Genomic DNA, 20,075 nt, shown 5'->3' with positions numbered 1-20,075 from the left:
TAAAACAAACTACTGACTGTGTCTATCTGTCCTGACACTGCTGGCGTCTGCATTTTACTCAGACTTGTTATGGATTATTACTGTATATATATGCATGCTCTCATACTCTGTCTTCCCCTCTTTATCTTCACTTAAGTGCACACATGCACGCACACTTTCTCTCTTACACAAACAGAGTAAGAAGGAGAGGGGTAAATGACCAGACTAAATAGTTTACTCCTCTCAGACTGCTGAGATTTGGAGCAGACAGGGTCAGTCTCAATCTCCCACATAGACAGACAGAGACGTACAGACCCGGCAGACAGATGGAGACAGACATGAGACAGACAGAGAATTTAAAAGGGGATACAGACGTGACATCCAGAGTCTGCTGCTAGATGTCCCTTCATATTTTATCACAATAATGGGGCCATTTCAACTCAAGACTTTCCTACTCATGTAAAGTCTGTCAGTCAATCTCTCATGAGATTCATCACCGGAGACACAGTAGACGAGCTCTGTCTGTCTAAAGATGAGAGAGAGGCGAGTTACAAATGCACCATTCAAACAGCATATGCTATGACAGACCACACATATTGTACACATGCATGCAAACATAGTGGGAGAGAGCGAGTGACAGAAACAGTTAATTAACACTTCCTGTTTGAACAGGTGTCTGCCTGACAAGCATGGGTGTGAGTGTGTGTATATGCAGAGACTGGTGTGGGGGAGCTGTCACTCCTCACTATGGTCTGCAGAAGTGTTAAACGTGCCTCTCTGAAACAACTCAGGAATCCACATGCTATATTTTAAGTAAAGAATTTCGGTGTATATGTGTAAAACTTTATTCATACCCCCCCCCCCCCCCAAAAAAAAAAAAAAAAAAAAAAAAAAAAAAAAAAAAAAAGAGTAAAGGTGTGATGTCAAAAAAATTTCACATCCAGTCTTGTCTATCATGATTCCAGAGGGAGACCTCAAACCTTTTCAGGATTCAGAAAAACTTATCAATTTATAACTTCTGCCTGGTGCAGTTACTCACTCCTGTCATAGTCAGTTGATTTATTAAAGACATTAGGAGTTATTGTCGTTTTGTACACATACAAACACAACACTTAGACCTGCTTGTTTTTTTTTGCCAGCAAACTACATCTTAGATGTTTCCTGCAAAGCTGGGAGTACACAACTTTATTCCACTGATACTTTGTTGCATTCTCAAGATACTTAAAAACTAAATTAAACATATTAAGAGGCAACATGACCAGCAGTCACACGTTTAATGTCTTCATTTTTTTGCTAACACTTTAAATGAAAACATTTTGTTGTCTCCGTCTTGTATGTAATTCTGCATGGATAATCGTTGTATACCTGCCTATAGGCATACGGTGGCTTTTTCCACTGAGGGGATCTTCTCTTCGTCTAAAGAGACTTTCCAAAAACAGGATCACTTGTCCAAATGTTTCACTGTGCAGACCCACGAGACAGTTTGCACCACATTTTAAAGTGGAAGAACGATGACAAGCAAAGTCAATTTTATTTCTGTTTTGAACTGACTAGTTAATTCTAATTTCAGTCACATTAATAACTTTGCTCTATATTTGTACTCGTGTAATTGTTCCCACATTCTGTCAGGTTGGTTTCATGTTCTTTTGGGGCACTAATTTCAGTTTTACACATACATCAGCCTTTCAGGTCTACACCTACCAGTTATCCTTTAAATGGCTATCAACGTTTTCTTGATCGTGCATCATTTGCTGAATTCTAAAGCGTCCCTCTTCCAGCTGTTTGTATGCAGCTTGTGCCCACAAGTTCAAATTGCGTTTTCAGACTTAAGGGTCAAAGTTGAAATCTGCACCTGTGCTCAAGACTAAACAACTGTACCTGCCTCAAACGAAAAATAAATACCTGAAAACACACACCAACTCACCATGTGTCTCTGGCAGTATAGATGTGGCTTAGGGCATCCACCAAATTCTTTGGTTTCTATTCTACGGGAAAACAAAAACTTTAAATCTTCCATACAAAGGAAGGTTAAAATGGCATTTAAATTGACTTTGACCAGTAAATAAACAAGAATGTTCACGTTATCTTCATTTAGTGAGCAAAACATTCAGAAACATTTAAAGACATGAAAGTAGGTCTCCCATGTTTTATGAGCAGCGAGTAGAGCCTTGCTGCTAAGCTTTTATTCAGCGAGTGCAATTCAGTGTCAGAAACAATCAGACATCAATCAGTAAGAATGACAGCTTCCATTTAAGTGTACTTAATGGGGGTACAGATACATATCTTGCGGGATATTGAACCCTTTGAAATTCTGAGTTAAATTCTGCTTTTAGGCTCAATAAATCATACGCAACATTTGATGTCGAGCACAAAGACTGAAACTCAGTAGTTCACAAGCTGAAACCAGACTTATAGCTACAGTTGATGCCAAAAATGGCCATTTTATCTGCTCTGCCAAACAGGTCAACTCTAATTTCAGAATCAGAAAAAAACGAAGGTCATATGTTTGCTGGAAATAAAGTACAATTTAAGGAATCAAAAAAAATTATGAAAAATAAATTAAGCACACACTTCAGAGCAGCTAAAAAAAAAATTATATTTTTCTGTCCAATTCATCACTTTCTTAAACAATGACATTTGAAAAGGGAAAAAAATAATTGATTAATAATCTTCATATATTGCAACTGCTGGTAGCAGAACAAAAAGGGACCCCCCCTAAATCTGTTCAAACTATGGTCATCTTTGTTAATCTGTGAAATCATCAACTATTATTGGACTTTTCAAATTACGCAGTTCAATGAATCAATATAAAACAAAAAGGTCTTAACTTTTGTTCTCAACTACTTGAACTGCCATGTTGGCTGTTTTGATTAAATTTCTTCAGTCTGGATATTGGTACACGTCAGGAAATCAACACGCGTGTTGGATTAACAACAATTTTCTTGGGATGCCAAACGGCTGAAATGTTTTTCAACTGGATAAAATTACACAACATATTTTGGATTAAGGGCCGAATGCCGTCTCTGTTACAAGAAATAAAAATGATTTACTCATGTACCCAGAGAGGGGTCTGGATCAGGACTGGGCTATCATCAAACTCAAAGTTTGGATGTGGGAAATAAAAAATCTGGTCCTGCAACAGCAAAGCTTCATGAGTTACCAAAGTAACACTACTGCCCCCTGCTGACTACCTGTCCAGCTGAAAACTTGACATTTACCTCAGCTAAGACAAAAATAGTGGTCACTAGAATGGCTTCAGAGAAAAAAAAAATATATTGAGATGAACTAGTACAATACTGTGTAAATGTTTCTCCTAAAAGAGAGAAACAACTGAACTCAAACCATACCTAGTCTTGTAGTGAAGCAGAAACTTAACTACTCAAACTGCCTTTGAAGATGTCTTTCTTATCTGCAATGTCTGAAAGGGATAGGACAACTGAGGTGGATTTTAGTCAGATTCTAGGTGTGTATTAATTTTTCCTCACAGGGAGGGCACAGCAATATGAGAGGAGATATCTACATCTCGGCCTCCATCTGTTGCGCTCTCCTCTTGTCGTGCTGGTGCTTGGTGAGTCCGTACTTGAAGAACTCGTAGACCGACCAGCTGATCGCTGTGGAGGGCATCTGGTAGATGATCCTCGCTTGGACTCCCTTGAAGAAGCCCTGCAGGCCGCCCAGCCTGTAAACTGTCCGGAAGGCATGGGCCAGGCCTGAGATGTGTCTGTGGGCTCCTTGGCCTTGGCCGGGACCTTGGCCAGAAGACAGGGAGCTGAGGGCTAGAGACTCCTGGGTGTTGAGCAGGGTCTTGCACACATCCAGGGGTGTGGTGGCCGCGGCTGCGATGGCTCCGGCCAAAGCTCCGGACAGCATGTGGGATGAGGGATTGTATTGTCTTTGGGGATTGAGCAGCTCCTGCAGGTACTCGTAAGTCATGAAGTGGAGCGCCTGGAAGGGCACGTTCATGGTGAGCTGGGTGGTGTAGCTGCGGTAGAAGGCTGCAGGGCCCTCTTTCTGCCACACGGCGCGTATACAGTCCAACACGCCGCGGTAGGGAGAATTATACATCTGCATGCGCTGCTTCACCACTGGAGACACGGGAGGAGATGTATCGACGGAGGAGGGGGTCAAATGTGTCCGGGGTTGGAAGAACGGAGGTGAAAAACATAGAAAAATTCAATTCAATTAGTCTTTCTAAATACATGAAGTTTCAATAAGCACATCTAGCATGTCATTTTAATAGTGTTCGCTCGGACAGCTGCACCCCTTCCAACAGCTGCACACGAGGACTCAGACCAGTGTCCTTCTGCTGACATGTTTGGGCAGGTGGACCAGAGACAGCTGTGAAAGTGTGTGCAATGGTGAAGCCGACATGTGAAGAGAGCTGGCCCAGGCGTGGCACCTGTACGCTTCGTCACTGAATCTCTGAGCGAATGAATGTCTCTATTCCCATCTTAAATCTGTGGCACAGTGCTGTAAAATGTTGCCCCTTACCTTCAGCTGGGTTCATGATTGCATCGTGAAGCAGTGTGGCCACACACCCTGCTGTTCCTGCAACAAACACACCTCGAAAATTACCACACATTGACATAATCAGAAAGGATAACAAAACCAGAAGAAACTGCTTTAAAAGAGGATTTTTTTTTTTTTCCATTTGCGAGAGAAACCGTTCGATCATGTCAAAGCTTTCACTGCCTTATTCTTAAAAGCTGCAGATGTCATGCTCATAACTGTTATCAGAGCAGATTTTGGTGTCCATTCAGTAAACTGCACAGTTGGAAATCAAAGCTCATTCCTGACAGCTTTTCAAGACGCTAAACCTGAGCAAAGAGAGACACCTAGTGGACACTGCCGTTTATGATTCATCCAAAAAGAGATTTAAACGAAAACCCATAACCTTATAAAAAAAACAAAAACAAAAACAAATGACCATCAGCGGAAAGAGCAGATGACATGGGAGAAAGAGGACTTACCCAGCCTCCCACTAAACTGGAAAAGAAGGAAGAGAGAGAGTTGGGAGAACAAGGAATAAGGAAAAGGTTGACATTCAGAGCAAGACTTCCAATCCAAACTGAATCTTTGCTTGAATCTCTTTCTATTTTTTTTAAGCCGAGGTGACTTGACCTGATCAGGGCAAACTAAAAGCCAGTGAGAGGTTGACAGCTGTTGCTGGCATGTCTTTACACTGTATAACTAGTTATGAAAAGGTTCTCTCTGATCTGAAGGCCTGCCAGGTTTTTTTGTTTTTTTTCTTTGGACTGGTCAGGCAATGCACTGATTAGGATGAGTCAGCAGCCTCACAGAGATCACACAGTGGGTGTTTGGCTTTAGGTGTGGAGTCTGACCAGACCTACATATCAACCGATCTTAAGGTGATCTCTTAAGTTCAAATAGCTATGTATGATCTGTACATGTATGGTAAATAGTATGCATGTTTTGTGGTACCATTAGCCAAATGGCTGTTAGCCCCTGGATGAATGACATCACTTAAAGTCTTTTTGAGTTTCTCATAGCTGGCAAAATAGAGGGCGTGGGCAGGTCCCGCTCCGACTGCTGTCACATTCAGGCCTCTCATTGGTCGCCACACTCCCTCTGTGGCTATGATTCGGCGAAGAGCATCCATCACATTCCTGTAGCGGGCTGCGGGGTCGGGCTGGAGACTCTGCATTCGTGTCTGGAAAAGACAAAACACTGGTGAAATGTAAAAAAAACTCAACCTTACTCAGTACCCATTTAAAACGGATACAAGTTTCCCATTCAATGAATTTGACCTGAATTTGATATAAAAATAGAATGTGATGCATAATTAAAGTTGTTCCATATATCTGCCTATCGCTGCAAAAAAAAAAAAAAAATAGCGATGAAAAGAGCCATGAATAGACTGCAGTGTGAATGAGGGGTCACATGAGGGAAATTCGGGGTTTGATATTGTGTGCGGAGTGTGTTGGTGTACATGCATAATTGAATAGAAGGAAGTGTGGAGTTACAAGCTACAAGGTCACAAAGGGACATAAGCTGACTTCCTCTAAGCCTCTTTTCCCACTGACCCTGAAGCACACTGTTCTCTCTCTCTCTCTCCCTCCTAACGCACGCACACACACACACACACACACACACACAGTTAAATGATAAGATTGTGTAAACAATATCTAGCTGACAAGTGAAACGCACCCGTTATTTGATTTTTAGAGGGGGCTGTCTGGGGAAGGACTGGGTGAGTGTGTTTGAGGAACTCACAGCGACATAATCCCCTAAATACCAAACTTCCAGCTGAATGCACAAACTTAGACCCCACTGTGTGTGCGTGCGCTGCACTAGAAAAGTGCAAGCATGGCCTCATGTCACTCACTACGGCTGTGGAATGCAGTTCTTAAAGCGAGCTGGCTAACTGCAGTATGACACATGGCGCGCGCGCACACACACACACACACACACACACACACACACACACACACACAGTCTCTCTCTCTCTCTGTATGAGTGAGGAGAGGCTGTAATGTCAGAACTCTGCTCCCCATCATTCACAGTTGTCCAACACGTACACACGCATGAACGCCACACCAGCGCTCGGTCTGCCACGTTTATCTACTGCATGTGTTTGCGTGACTAAAAAAAAAAGAAAAAAAAGCAATGACCTTTGTGCTCAATGTAAACACAAAATCCACCACTTTTTCCCCCCGAGAAAACACGTTTTTTTGGGGGGTTACTTTCAATGACTGCAAATTCGGTTCATAAGTGCTGCTCGGTGCCTGACAGACCTGCGGACGGAGCACGCTTCTTTAGATCCACAGCAAATTACTGGGATTTATGAATGAATGCCAACCTATTGTAAACTATAATTACACAACAATCTCTAACTGTAAGCGAGAGGCTTATTGCACAGGAGGAAAAGCCTTTATTTGTTATGAAGGGTGACCTTTAAAATAGAAAGGCTGCTTCTGTATGCACATAAAAAGAATATTTTAGCTGTATCTTAAATTTTATTTTATTTATTTTTTTTAAATAGGTACACGTCTTTATCACGAAGCCGTCTGCTGGTTTATGCTCAGGCAGCAAACGATCCAGTGGGCGAGTACTCCGCGCGTATGTGCAGTAGGCCTCATTTTGCTGCATCACAATGTCCCACATGTTGTGTGGCTTAGTTGGAAAGATGTCGCGCTGCCTTGCTTACGCAGCAGACACGGTTAAACAACAGAAGGCTCTTTGGACATCAGGCTGGTCCAGGTCCTGGCAGCAGGGCTGCAACAGAGGGTGGGCTACAGGTGGAAGAGACATGGATGAAGTGAGAGCATGTGAACAGCTTTTCAGTCTGACATGGACAGCTGACTACACGAAGCTCATTGACTCTGGCCCCCATTTCTCTGGTCCTCTGCCTGTAACACAACTGACCTCCCGGGGGGGACAGTTCGTGCCTCCTTTACATATTTTGTTGAAAGTGAACTCAGAACAAAACTGGTAGCAGTGAAGCGGCGGGCAACGAAATGAAACCACAACACCAGAGAAGAGCTCTTGTCTCCCAGAACTGTTTTTTTTTTTTTTTTTTTTTTTTAGTAGTTAAACAAAGCAGAGCTCAAATTTCCCAGTTCTGTTGTTACAGTGGTTAAAGGGGAGAGAGTATAACTCTGGTTTATCCAGATGTGTGCGTTAATCACAGAGTAGAGAGCTCCAGACTTTAATAATTTAATAATTAAATAATTAAAACATTTCCCCTCGGGGATTAATAAAGTAAGTAACTACCTAACCTAACCTAACTGTGGGTTAAACAGAAAGCAGAGCTCCGGTCCGTTGTGGTTCCTCTTATCAGCGCACACCTACTTGAATTAGGCAACTTATTTCCAATCTACTTACACGCAACACAGTTATGTAATATTATATCCGCTTACAGCACGTTGATTTAATGATGTATTAGTTAGCGGTTATACAAAAAAAATAAAAAAAATAAAAAAATAAATAAAAAGGGTAGCTTACACGGCTCCCGGTTGACTCTTCAATGTTGACCAACGCAGCTATAACGTTATTAGCACTGAACCAGATAAGCCAGTAGGGACGTGAGAGGCTCGCTGAGCCGCCTGACCTTGGTGCTCACAGCCGGCAGCTCTGCAGCGTGTTTGGGTTAGCGAGCTTAGCTAATACGCAATGCTAACATGCTTGCTGGTTCCAAGAAAAAAAAAAAAAAAAAAAACACGAAAAAAAAAAAAACCCCGCACATAGTACACAACGGAGGCCAAGGCGGTGAAAGTACTCTGCATTCAAGTCAAAGTTGTGGGGTTTAGCCGGTGAGCTGTGTTACCTTAACGCAGTCGATGGGGAACATGAGGCAGTGCTCCATGATCCCGGCCACGGCTCCAGCCAACATGTGGGTGCTAGTGGAAGCTCCCTGCGGTAAACCCTCGTAGTCTGGTTCAGAGTCCTCCGTTTGTGCATCCTGTGCACTGCGGATAAAATCAGCAGTCTGTAGTTCCGTTTCTCCTCCGATCCGGGGCGCCAGGCTGCCCACGATACTTTCCGAAACTCCCCAGAACCGTACCCCCAGCCATCGAACTTCTGCCCCGGCAGAGGCTCCAGCAACCCCGGGATCGTTGCCTGCAGTCTCCGCTGTCATCCGACGCCTCCTCACATATCCATCTGCTTCCATGAGAAACAAGGTAACGTGTTAAAAGTCTTTTGGCTCACGTACGCGGCTTCCTGGGGGGGATGATTTCCGCACTGGAGTTTTACATTCCCTCGGGGTGGTTTCACGGCTTCTTCCCTGCTACACCATTCCCTCCCCACCTCTACCCTGATACCCAGCCGGGGAGCCCAGCCAGGGAGGCCGTGACGGAAAAAATACACACCGAGCACCACCGCAGGCCGCGATGAGGAAGTGCGCTCTGATGGGTTGCAAGAGCCAAAGTCCTACTCACCCTATTGGGCGACAGACGTGCCAATCGTGATTTCGTGTGGGTAAAGGCTTCAAAACCCAGTCATGTGGCAGTTAACATGAGGTCTTGTTACATCTGTGAAAGCGATCAAAAGACCCCAAAGTCATTGTAGGTCAGTCTAAAATATATATTTATGGAGCTGAGAAGCAAACGAGGAGAATAAGGTTCAAATCACGAGTTCAGTTACATTTGTTTACTCCTTAGGTTTCACTCAGGCTATTATTGCTGTTTTTCTCGTGTCATTTCTAGTGTTTAAGAAATCCAAAGTGAACAGTCTGATATGTAGCATTTGCTCATGTTCTTTGCCAACAGGTTGTAAGCCTTTTGAGTCAGACACATGCACACACGATTGTGCAGCTTGCCTTGTTAGGACATTGCATTGACTTCCATTCATTGTGGACAGCCTAACCTTGACCTTAACCAGGACCTCAGAAATTACAGTTAGCCTCTTTAGGACCTGTCTTTGGACCCTATGAGGACTACTGGTTTGGGACAGAAAAGGTCCCAAAGAGGTAACAAAACCATGTACACACTCTCATACACACAGACACACTACAAAATCAGTTTTTTTTTTTTTTAGGGCTTGGTTATTTCACACCACAGTACTTTAACTTAAGCTTATTTATTCAGCTTATTTATTTATTTATTTTGTCACTACAAAATTTATAATGTGCAATATTTACAAACATATAGCTAGTAGCTATCATTTAGTAGAGAAAATAGCCAACTGTTTCAGATATTGAGCAACAATTGAACTGAATTTTGATAACAAAACATAATTTATGAGTAACTTATGTCAAATCAAATGAAAAAAACATTCATGTTAAGATACAAATAAGCCACAAAAACAAATCTTATTTGCACTTAAGAATATAGTGACACAATAAAATACTGCAGGCTGGTTTGGATAAGTAGTGAACTACAACTAGCAATTATTTTCATATTATATGTAACTGACCAGTTATGCTTTGATTAGAGTATAAGAATTTTTTTATTTTTTTTTTTTTTTACATATGCTTATCAGATCCTAGATCCCTACACATTTTTAAATAGTTTGACCAAAAGTTTAAACTTTACAAAGAGTTTTTGATTAATACCGAGTCCTATCTCGATATCTTGTTGCAGTTTTTCTTTTACTCATTCATTTTCCATGACAGCTGCCCAAGTACTACACATGGAAATGTGACTTTTGATTTAATATAGTCTACAGACAATTCCCACATTTTTACCAGTATGAGTACTTTGAATGTTTTGACATGTTCTAAACATGGGAATAAGAAACAGTGTAAATACGGTGAACAGGGTACATTAGAGAATGATTTTGCACTTTAAATTGTTATTGTTTACATTTGAAATTTGTTGATATCATTGAATAAATAAATAGGTCGTGAGGACATTGAATGAGAAGCCACGCTTCTGCCTGTCTGATCATTTTCCCCGGTTTTCTCAGCAGAAATCTTTCCTCAGCTTCTCCATGACGGAGACCTATAACAGAAATATTTACACAACACCACCACTACACCTGAAACCAATTGTATTTTTTGTCACTACAAAAATGTATAAAAAGTTAATTCTGTTTTTTTCTAATTATCTAAATGAGTCTACCTCCTGACTGACAATCTACTTCCTCATTATGGGTAAAGATTAAATGTGTCTTTAGTTTGTTCCAGCAAGGAAAGAAGAACTGACCTTTTAATGTTCATTCTACACCGTAACACCTTTTATGGACTGCTGCGAGACAGTCATTTATGATTTCATTATCATGAATGCTGAGAGGCCTAACATCTTCACCAGTGAACCTCTCTGCCTGGAGGCATGGGATCACATTTTTTCCAGAAAATTGGATAATTGTGTTTTGGTGCGGAGCTGTTATAACATAATTTAATTTTTTCCTTTATTGCCTGGGAGAGCCTTCGAGGGGTGCAGTGTTGAATTTCTGCCGACAAAGGGGAATGAAGTGTTAATTTCTGCTTACAAGAACAAAATCTCCTGCCTCGATCTTCTGATCTAGTTATGGTTGATTGGCTGTTGTCCGCAGACGTTCCTTAAAGAAAAATCAAGCAGAAAGCATATCAGGATCATTTCCCTTCCCTGAGACTAATGCTACACTAATACACCAAGGGAGAGGCAGGTTAAGTCTAGCAGGAAACTCTAGATCACCATAACACCTCATTTCATTCCCTCTACCAGGAGAGTGCACAGTCTGTATAAACCTCAGGAATTATTTTACACTGTCTAAGCAAAACATGTTAAAAAAAAATCCACATTATATAGACAAGATGAGAAGATAACTTGTTTATGTTTTGCTGTGTTTGGCTGTTTTTGTACCAATTAAAACCCTCCCTTCCTCAGATCCCAGCAGACAATCTCCCTCTCCAGCTCTGTCTGCTCCCAGGACGGCTGCTTTGGTCCACAGTATGATCTATGGCCTCTTATCTCATTAATGCATTGTGAATGAACCACTAGGCCAACATGACATCTTCAACAGCAGCACTATAGGAAACCATTCTGTGTTAAGAGCTCATCTTAAAGCTCTTAAGGTGGGCCTAACCGTGAGATGACTCGGGCCCAAACCCAAACCAGCTAAGAAACAATGATTTGAACAGCACTTTCTCGTTATTTAACTTTTTGAAACCTATTTTTTAGGTGTGAAAACACATTTACAAAGAAGTCCCATGAACTTTGTGGAGCAAATGTTGCTTTTCACATGTTTGGCTTTTTTCTTTATTTTATTTTATAAATTTGCATATTCCCAAGATCTGTCAGACAGCATGACGATAGTAGCCTATAAGCTGTTGCCAATATCAAAATATTTAGCTTCTAATAAAAAAATGCTAACGTAGATTAGAATTGGTGGTTAAATCTATTGCAAGTACAATTACAGATTTGAAGTACTTGTACTTCACTGGAGTATCTTCCTGTTTATGCAGCTTTATTGGCTACTTCTGCTCTATTAGGTTACATCTCAATGGCAAATTCTGTACTTTTTACTCCACTACAATGTCTCACAGCTTTAGATACTTTTTAGAATAAACTGTGTATGCCCCTCCTGTACAGTCAAACGCATGTATCACCTAATTTGGTGATTTTGACTTTAAATATTTCTGATGTAACTGAAGGACTAAATGTTACTTCATGGGTTGTGGGTATTCTTTTACTTCTTCAGCTAAATACTCTATTAAAAAACACACTTGAGCTGTTAATGGGCTGTTAAATGCATTAACACAAAGACAAAAACAGGTTTTCAGAGCCTGTTGAGTTTTTACAGATATGTGGTTCTCACAGCACATCAACACAAACACAGGATGATTTTTACTTTAAAGAATATGATGCATTACTATCGATAAAACAAATCAACAGTATATAAAGTAATTAAAATAAGCACAACCTTAAATAACGACAGCACTAAAATGCAGACAACACATTAATACAGTTGTAATAACAGTCCATATATATATATATAAAAAAAAAAAAATTCTAAAAAATATGTAGGCCTACATAGTTTACTTAAGTAAGGTTTTGAGTGCAGGACTTTTCACTTGTAGATCTTTTTTCAGAGTGAGGTTTTTGTATTTTTACTTTAGTAAAGGACATGGATACGTCTTGCACCACGAAGCTACGTGGACTCGATAAGCTTTAATGACATTACTGGCGCAATTTTAAAGTGGTTAGAGAAGCTGATTGTAGAAAACTGGGGGGGATTGTAAACGACGATTTAATGGAACAACTGTGCCACCTAGTGGACGTTTGAAGAACAACGATGTAATATGACCGATAACTAATAATCATGTAAATTCCCCTTTAGAAGTCTTAAAAGTAATACCCAACTCCTTACACAATATTTGTGATTAAATAGTTTTCTGATCCCGTCACGGGTAGATGTTCGACCAGAGACTGAGAGCCCACATAAAAACCCAATTGTAGCAAAGTAAAACGTCACGTATAACAATGTAAAATATGACCGTAAACTGAAATTGGTCAAAAATAACTCTAAATAAATTAATTCAAATGTCAGATTGGTCATGGGCCTGCCACGTGTCATTTTACTGCGTTTGTGGTCAGTGGAACAAACACGAGCACTTTCACTACACTTAACAAATATGTAGGAAGCCTACGTAAATAATTACCATCATTGCCTTCCTTATTAATTGATGAGTTTCCCGCTCCTAAATCCTGATGAGTTTATTCACTGGCAACAGTCGTTGCTCCAACAGGAAACCCGGACTTTACGCCACCTCTTGGGGGAGAAAAAGGGGGAGGGACTGATGTGGAGTAATACTTCGAACGCCTTCCATGGCTGCGGCGGTGTGGACTGACCGAGGGCGCAGGGCTGTGACCCTGGTGGGGACAGTGACTGGATCCAGATCGAGCCACACCGCTTTAAAAGCCCAATATGACGCGCTGGTCATCGGCGGAGGTGAGATCTGTGGACGCAGTGCAATGAAACAAAGGCGCTGCGCTGCGCTGCAGCAGGCTGCGCCACATTATGCACAACTGACACAACATTCCAGCTAAGTTTGCTAAAGAAATTAGTGAGAGCATCTTTATCACTTGTCAAAAAAAACCAACCTTAACCTTCTCAGAGAAGTGTTAGCTCTGTCTTTGTCTGTGCATCTACGGGAGATCACAGTTGCACGATCTTGCTTAATTGTTCAACTTTGGACTCATCAGTTGACTGCAAAGTTACTGCACAGCAGCTTGCACAAAAAAAAAAAAAAATTGTTTTCAAACTTTTCATTTCAGTTGCTAAAGGGAAGCTGAATTGTAGAACTCTAAGAAATTTAAAGTAATTTCTACGTGGAATATGTTTTGGAAAACTGAATTTTTTTACATTTCATTGCAGGACACAATGGACTGGTGGCAGTGAGTTCATGCATTTGTTTCTCAACACCCAATATGCTATAATAGGCTTAAATATATGGTTCAGGTAAAGGTTGCGTGTGTGTGTGTGTGTGTGTGTGTGTGTGTGTGTGTGTGCGTGTGCGTATGTGTGTGTGTGTGTGTGTGTGTGTGTAGGCTGCCTATCTCCAGAGGGGAGGCCTGAGGACAGCAGTGTTGGAGCGCAGACATGTACTGGGTGGAGCCGCTGTTTCAGAGGAGCTCTTCCCTGGTAGGATGGGCCCTGGAATGAAAAAAAAAGTCTTGTTTCAACTCTGGCCATAAAGGGACAGTTCAGCCAAATTTAACAAAAGCAAAACAAAACCCTTACAACAACAAACAATTTATCTTTTTCACTTTATTCTGTATCTCACTGCACAGCTATGGAACAACTTTATGAACTAAGAAATAGGAAAACTGGTCTGTGCATTATACAGGGGAACACAAACACACATTTATCTGCATTGCTAGAAACCCCCCACAGTTATGTAAAGAAAAACAGGTTTTGCGTAATTTGGTTGAACCCACTGTTTACTAGTGGAAGAGGTTTTGCATATAAACTATAAAATAATGTGTTAGAAGAGACTGAATTAATGTGTGTTCTTGGTCATACTGTGTCATTTCCTATCTTTACAGGCTTCATACACTGTTATATGAGTTTTCTTCTTGTATACGCAGGTTTCCGTTTCTCCAGGTGCTCCTACTTGCTGAGTTTGTTACGACCGCACATATGCACAGACCTGGAGCTCAAGGTGCTCACAGCCGTCTCGCACAAAAATATTTTACCATATTGATTTTGTGGATTTTAGAATGGCTTATAGTGACCGTCATTGTTCTCAGCTCTTCATTTGGCTCATTTTTCTTGTCTTCATCTTTGTGTCTTATTTGTTTTCAGAAACATGGGCTGAAGGTGTATATGAGGGACCCCAATGCTTTCACCCCCATGTTGGAGGAGGGGGTGAAAGGAGCTCCACCCCGGTCTCTCACCCTGGGCTCAGATTTGGCGATGAACCAGATGGAGATCGGCAAGTTCTCACAGAAGGATGCTAAGGTGATTCAAGTGTTATGACAGCTCCAGTAAATGGTTGGCTGTATTGTGCATGACCCTGCACAGACGTTTGTGTATTTGGGGTCTTGTCACACACAGCACTATGATCTGAAAAAGTTGTCTTTGTTGACCTTTACTTCTATATGGCCCTTTTCCCCATACAATCCCACATTCCTTTGCATTCCTACATCTTAACCTATTCTTTGATGTGTACACAGGCTTATCCAGAGTTTGTTGCACACCTTGAGAAGCTAGCAGGAGCTATCCACCCTCTCCTGGATGCTCCGCCTGTAGATATTGCAGGTATCACCGCTGGATCACTGAGGAAGAAGTTGGCTGCAGCTAAAACACTGACTCCTCTCATCAAATGTGGTTCGTTGGTGGATTCATGTTTAGAAAATGAACTTTTTATATTACGTTTTTTTTTTTTTATGTCCAAATAACAATTTATGGACTCATTTTGTATGCCAACTGAGTCATGATGATATTATGTTGTGTTTCTGAATTTAAAGGTATGAAACTGGGCAGAAACGTTCCTGACTTTTATGAGATTGTAACAGCACCAATAATGAAGGTTTGTAATCGGTGACACAAAGTTTGGTGTTAGTTGCTGTTTTTATCGACTCCATCATGACTAACTCATGTTTCGTGTCAAAGATTCTCACTCAGTGGTTCGATTCGGAGCCACTGAGAGCAACACTGGCTACTGACGGTGTGATCGGAGCTATGACCAGCCCCAGTAATCCTGGCAGTGGGTGAGACACATTTTAAAGCACAATGTGGCATGCAAACACGTATCATTACAGGTGTAACTGAATAGAAATAGACACTGACCTTTAAAAAATGATTTCATGGCCTTTCCTTGTAGGTATGTACTGTTGCATCATGTGATGGGAGAGCTGGAGAAAGAGAAGGGAGCGTGGGGTTACGTGGAGGGAGGCATGGGAGGTGTGTCTCAGGCTATTGCCAGCGCTGCTCGATCGCATGGTGTAGACATTTTCACTGAAAAGGTAATGTTTAATTTATTGATTTTATGCTGTTTATTTGATGGATTCATAATAATGATTTTCTAGCATGAGCTTTATTATCCAACATGTGCCTTTGGCAGGATGTAGGACAGATCCTTGTTGGTTCAGACGGTACTGCGAAGGGAGTGGCACTAAAGGATGGCACAGAGATCCACAGTAAAGTTGTTTTGTCAAATGCTACCCCATACGTCACCTTCAAGAACCTCACGCCAAAGGTAATAAAGACAAAATAAACGGCACATGTAAGCACTGCAGCAGACAAAATCATTTATTCTGGCTGCTGTTTTCATCGCAGGCTGCCCTTTCTCCAGAGTTCATCAAAGCAGTAGATCAGATAGACTACACCTCACCTGTTACTAAGATCAATGGTAGGTCTGTTCTGTGATTATCATGCTGCTTGTAAATCAATTCTATCCAATGGCAAGATAACATAAAACATTAAAACCTCTGAGTTACAGTGGAGATCTTTTTCTGTTTAAAGCTGCCTTGGAGCATGTTAATATTTCACATCACAGTAAGTCTCAAAGGAACACTTAGACTGCTATAGCTGTCAGGTGTATTGTCTTTTGGCATATATCAAATGCCATATGTTTTACATGTTGAGGTGAAACTGTTCATTCTATAGTCAAACTTGGAGAGCTGTTTTCTGTGTATTGAACCTCTATTCAAGCACTGTTAGAGCCGTGAAGAAGTCGGAAGATAGAAAACAGGTGTAGTGTATCAGCTACTGTAGTGCTGTACATTATTACAGAGATCCCTTCCTAAGCTCTTGGTACTGAAAACACATGTTTAGGGTATTATAAAACTGTGTAAAGCACACTCAACGAAGAAGGTGTTTAGGATTCTTCAGCTGCCTGTGTGGTGCCATTTGTATCTCCTGCTTGTTAATTACAGCAGAGCCTGAGCTGTTAAAGACTTTATTACCCAGGAAGCCTTTCCTCCTAATTGATCCTTTATAGTACATTTCCTCTTAGACCTAAATTGAATTCTACAAAACACACAAGGCTGTCATTAACAGTCTTACATCAAGGTGAAGGAATTAAGTAGTTTTAAATACAACACACTGAGTTAAGCAGCACTTTATTCTACCAAAAATAGCAATTTACAGAAAAGCGAAGAGCACACACTGATTCCATGTCATTTTCTTTGTTTATTGTTTGCCCTGTTTTTACAGTGGCACTAGACAAGCTTCCAAACTTCCTAGCATCTCCCACACCAGACGATAAACCTGGACCTCACCATCAGTGCTCAATCCATCTAAACTGTGAAAGCGTGGAGGTCTTGGAGACTGCATACAAAGAGGCCATGAATGGACGCCCCTCATCAAGGCAAATATAAGGCGTTACACTTCAACATTTATGAGCACTTTAACACACAAAACACACTCTATGTAAGATTCAGCAATATACGCTCCGAAACCAAATCATCCCGATGCTCAGCTGACCAAACGGAGATACTACTGGAAGGGAACAGTTGATCTGGAAAAACACATTTCAGTTCATGTTCTTGCACTGATTTTTATGCAAGTTGCACATAAGAGTCAGTCATAGATTCCTTGCTATAGAAAATACAGGGCAAAGTGTTAGGTGATAGTTATTGTAGATTGCAGATGAACCTTGCAGCTGCAAAAGGCAGTAGCTATCACAGTGTGTACAAAAAAACTTTGAGCACTTTAAACCATAAATTTGAGATTATAAGTGTATATAGCACATTAAAATGACTTTCAATATCACGTGTGTCACTTACAACTATGATATTATCCCCCAGAGTAGGTATTTTTTCCACACACAGATGTAAACTGACACGGTTAGCTTGTTTGGGACAGAAACCCATTCATGCAAGTCTGATTCGATCTTCGTTTTCTTGGAGTGTGTGTGTACATCAATTCATAAAGTTGGTTTGCTTTGCAGACTGCAGACAATGTAACCGTTAAGCCAAAAGTAGTCAGAAGCCACTTTTATACAATTTTGAATATTTAACTGTTGTTTTCAGGCCTGCAAAATGTATCTTTAAAAATATATTTTGTTCATTTTTGTATTCAAATTTTTTTTATCAACAACTCGCCCCCCTCCACTCCCTACCATGTTGCCATAATCATGTTCCTCTATTCCTGTAGACCGATGCTGGAGATGACCATCCCCTCTGTGTTGGATCCTACTCTGGCCCCCCCTGGCTGCCATGTGGTGTCATTGTTCACCCAATTCACTCCCTACCACATAGAGGGCAGGGAGTGGACTGATCAGGACCGAGAGGCCTTTGCAGACACGGGTCAGAAACGCAAATAATCCAGGACTTCTTGGAGTTCAAAGTGTGCCTAAAGTGTACATCGCTACTAAATTTAGTTCAAGGATGCTGTGTTTAATGCTGATCTTCAACTGATGGCAGAGTGTGTTTAAGAAATTACGCTTTTTAAATGTATTCAGAGTAACCCATTTCACAGAAAAATCATGTGTTTGTCTCTTTAGTATTTGACTGGGTGGAGCAATACGCCCCGGGGTTTAAGAAATCAGTAGTGGGCAGGGACATCCTGGCTCCGCCTGACCTGGAGAGGATCTTCGGGCTCACTGGAGGGGTATGTACACTGTGGATACTGGAGAACTGAGGAGCAATTTCACTGTTGACACGTAGCTTATTTGCTTGACACAATCAGCTGTTCAGTGGAAGAGGAAGTGATTTGCTTCCTCTGCAGCGCTCAGTCATTCATTGCCCATGGAGGCACAGGCCCTGTTTAAGAAGTTAATGGTTACAGACAGTTTTACCACAAACCATGAGTCGGAGTCAAAGTTCACATCAACTGTGTGATTCTTAACTCACTGATCTGCATTTGTTTCACAAATACACAACAAACAGAAGCAGTCATTTGGCAAATGGCAGGCTACTTTTTGATACATGATAACGTATTTATATATATAAAAATATGTATCAAAAAAAGTAACCATTTTGGTCTTGTTTTTACAGAATATCTTCCATGGATCAATGTCTCTGGACCAGCTCTACCTAGCACGACCTTTACCCTCTCTCTCAGACTACCGTTCACCAGTTAAAGGGCTCTATCTGTGTGGCAGTGGCTGTCATCCAGGTTTGTTTTTAATGCTCAGCTGAACATTGAATTGAAGATGTAGCTGTTTGTTGTGTGCAGTGTAGTGTAGTAATATGTGCAATAATGTATGTTTGTTTGAAGAGCACAGTTAATGAACCATGGCGCTTTGAATTGAATCTCATCTTCACTGCTGATGATAAAGAAATGAAGACGATGTCAGGTGTCTGTCTGTCATCTCCCCCCCACCGTTCAGCATTCTTTTTTAATTCCATATGTTTGATGATTTTTAGGTGGTGGTGTGATGGGTTCCTCTGGATGGAACGCAGCACGTATGGTATTGGCTGACATGAAACACCAGTGAGACATCTGACAGCATCAGTGTGTGGTCCCCTCATCAGTGCTCAACCTCTCTTTCACTTGAATCTGACTAGTTTGAGAAAAATATTTCAACACTCGCTCCAGTTAGCTGTATACCATTTTACTGTATGTTTTTGAGCACCCTGTTTGTATGGATATGGGCTAAATGCTTGATTCAATAATACAAGTGATTTGGGAGAGGCTCAATAAAAACAACTTTTAGGGTCTTTATATGCCGTCCATGTGAAAAGTCCCCTAGTGGAAAAACACAAAATCATCTAAATGAGCCAGCAGAAAATCACTGACACCAACACAACATGAATGTTAAAAGACAAATGTATTTTTAGAATAACAGATACTCTCAATGAAATAAACTAAAATTGTTTAATGTTGCGCAGTCGAATACTTCACAAGTTTGTTTAAATAAATTCAAATGAATTGAAGCAAATGTGTTTCATTTATAAATGTATATTTATTAACACAAAGGGTGTTACTCATAACATTAGGGATGGAACTATTTTACTCAAGTAAGTACCCTGAAGATGAAACAGAAATCCAACCGTTAATTTCATTATTTACTCCTGTACCTCTCCTACTGTGACATGGTAAACTGCCCCGTAATAAAGGCTTTATCTAAAGGACAATGCGGTGTTTCAGTATAAACACAACGCAACAATCAAGTCAATGAAAAGGAAAATAATGGTGGATAACTGTTTAATTGAATGTGACCTACAACGTTTTTTGGAAGTATTCTGACAGAAAATCATGATCTTTTACCGTGGCTTTTATTGATAGATATAGTATAATTGTGCATAGGAAACCAAAAT

The 20,075-nt window shown here is 40.9% G+C and overlaps 2 protein-coding genes across 2 annotated transcripts; one reads left to right on the top strand and one right to left on the bottom strand.

Annotated features, from left to right (window-relative positions):
- Positions 1-2,120: 2,120 nt before the first annotated feature.
- On the bottom strand, positions 2,121-8,842 carry slc25a28 (solute carrier family 25 member 28). The gene is made up of 4 exons (XM_069144701.1): positions 8,267-8,842; positions 5,422-5,650; positions 4,471-4,527; positions 2,121-4,064 (listed from the first exon to the last, which is right to left on the bottom strand). Exons 1-4 carry the CDS (start codon positions 8,609-8,611, stop codon positions 3,496-3,498), a joined length of 1,200 nt encoding a protein of 399 aa, XP_069000802.1. The 5' UTR covers positions 8,612-8,842; the 3' UTR covers positions 2,121-3,495.
- A 4,151-nt stretch (positions 8,843-12,993) lies between these two features.
- pyroxd2 (pyridine nucleotide-disulphide oxidoreductase domain 2) lies at positions 12,994-20,056 on the top strand. The gene is made up of 16 exons (XM_069144698.1): positions 12,994-13,314; positions 13,741-13,760; positions 13,914-14,007; positions 14,454-14,527; positions 14,671-14,826; positions 15,042-15,195; positions 15,336-15,397; positions 15,481-15,578; positions 15,692-15,833; positions 15,932-16,066; positions 16,147-16,219; positions 17,026-17,179; positions 17,968-18,119; positions 18,317-18,423; positions 18,810-18,930; positions 19,182-20,056. Exons 1-16 carry the CDS (start codon positions 13,191-13,193, stop codon positions 19,250-19,252), a joined length of 1,737 nt encoding a protein of 578 aa, XP_069000799.1. The 5' UTR covers positions 12,994-13,190; the 3' UTR covers positions 19,253-20,056.
- The last annotated feature ends 19 nt before the right edge of the window (positions 20,057-20,075 follow it).

This window comes from Embiotoca jacksoni, unplaced genomic scaffold, assembly GCF_022577435.1.
Source record: "Embiotoca jacksoni isolate LCO1_2020_lvr unplaced genomic scaffold, fEmbJac1.0.p SCAF_12, whole genome shotgun sequence".
In the NCBI taxonomy this organism is placed as follows: Eukaryota; Metazoa; Chordata; class Actinopteri; family Embiotocidae; genus Embiotoca; species Embiotoca jacksoni.
The sequence above is the reverse complement of the archived record's forward strand: the minus strand, read 5'-3'. Positions and strand labels throughout refer to the sequence as shown.

Excerpts from the sequence above, each read along its gene's own strand:
- slc25a28 (XM_069144701.1), bottom strand. The coding sequence starts at position 8,611 with ATGGAAGCAGATGGATATGTGAGGAGGCGTCGGATGACAGCGGAGACT. Across the intron at positions 5,651-8,266 it reads TCCCCATCGACTGCGTTAAG|ACACGAATGCAGAGTCTCCA; the intron begins GTAACACAGCTC and ends TGTCTTTTCCAG. Across the intron at positions 4,065-4,470 it reads AATCATGAACCCAGCTGAAG|TGGTGAAGCAGCGCATGCAG; the intron begins GTAAGGGGCAAC and ends CCGTGTCTCCAG.
- pyroxd2 (XM_069144698.1), top strand. The coding sequence starts at position 13,191 with ATGGCTGCGGCGGTGTGGACTGACCGAGGGCGCAGGGCTGTGACCCTG. Across the intron at positions 14,827-15,041 it reads TCTCACAGAAGGATGCTAAG|GCTTATCCAGAGTTTGTTGC; the intron begins GTGATTCAAGTG and ends ATGTGTACACAG. Across the intron at positions 18,931-19,181 it reads TGGCAGTGGCTGTCATCCAG|GTGGTGGTGTGATGGGTTCC; the intron begins GTTTGTTTTTAA and ends GATGATTTTTAG.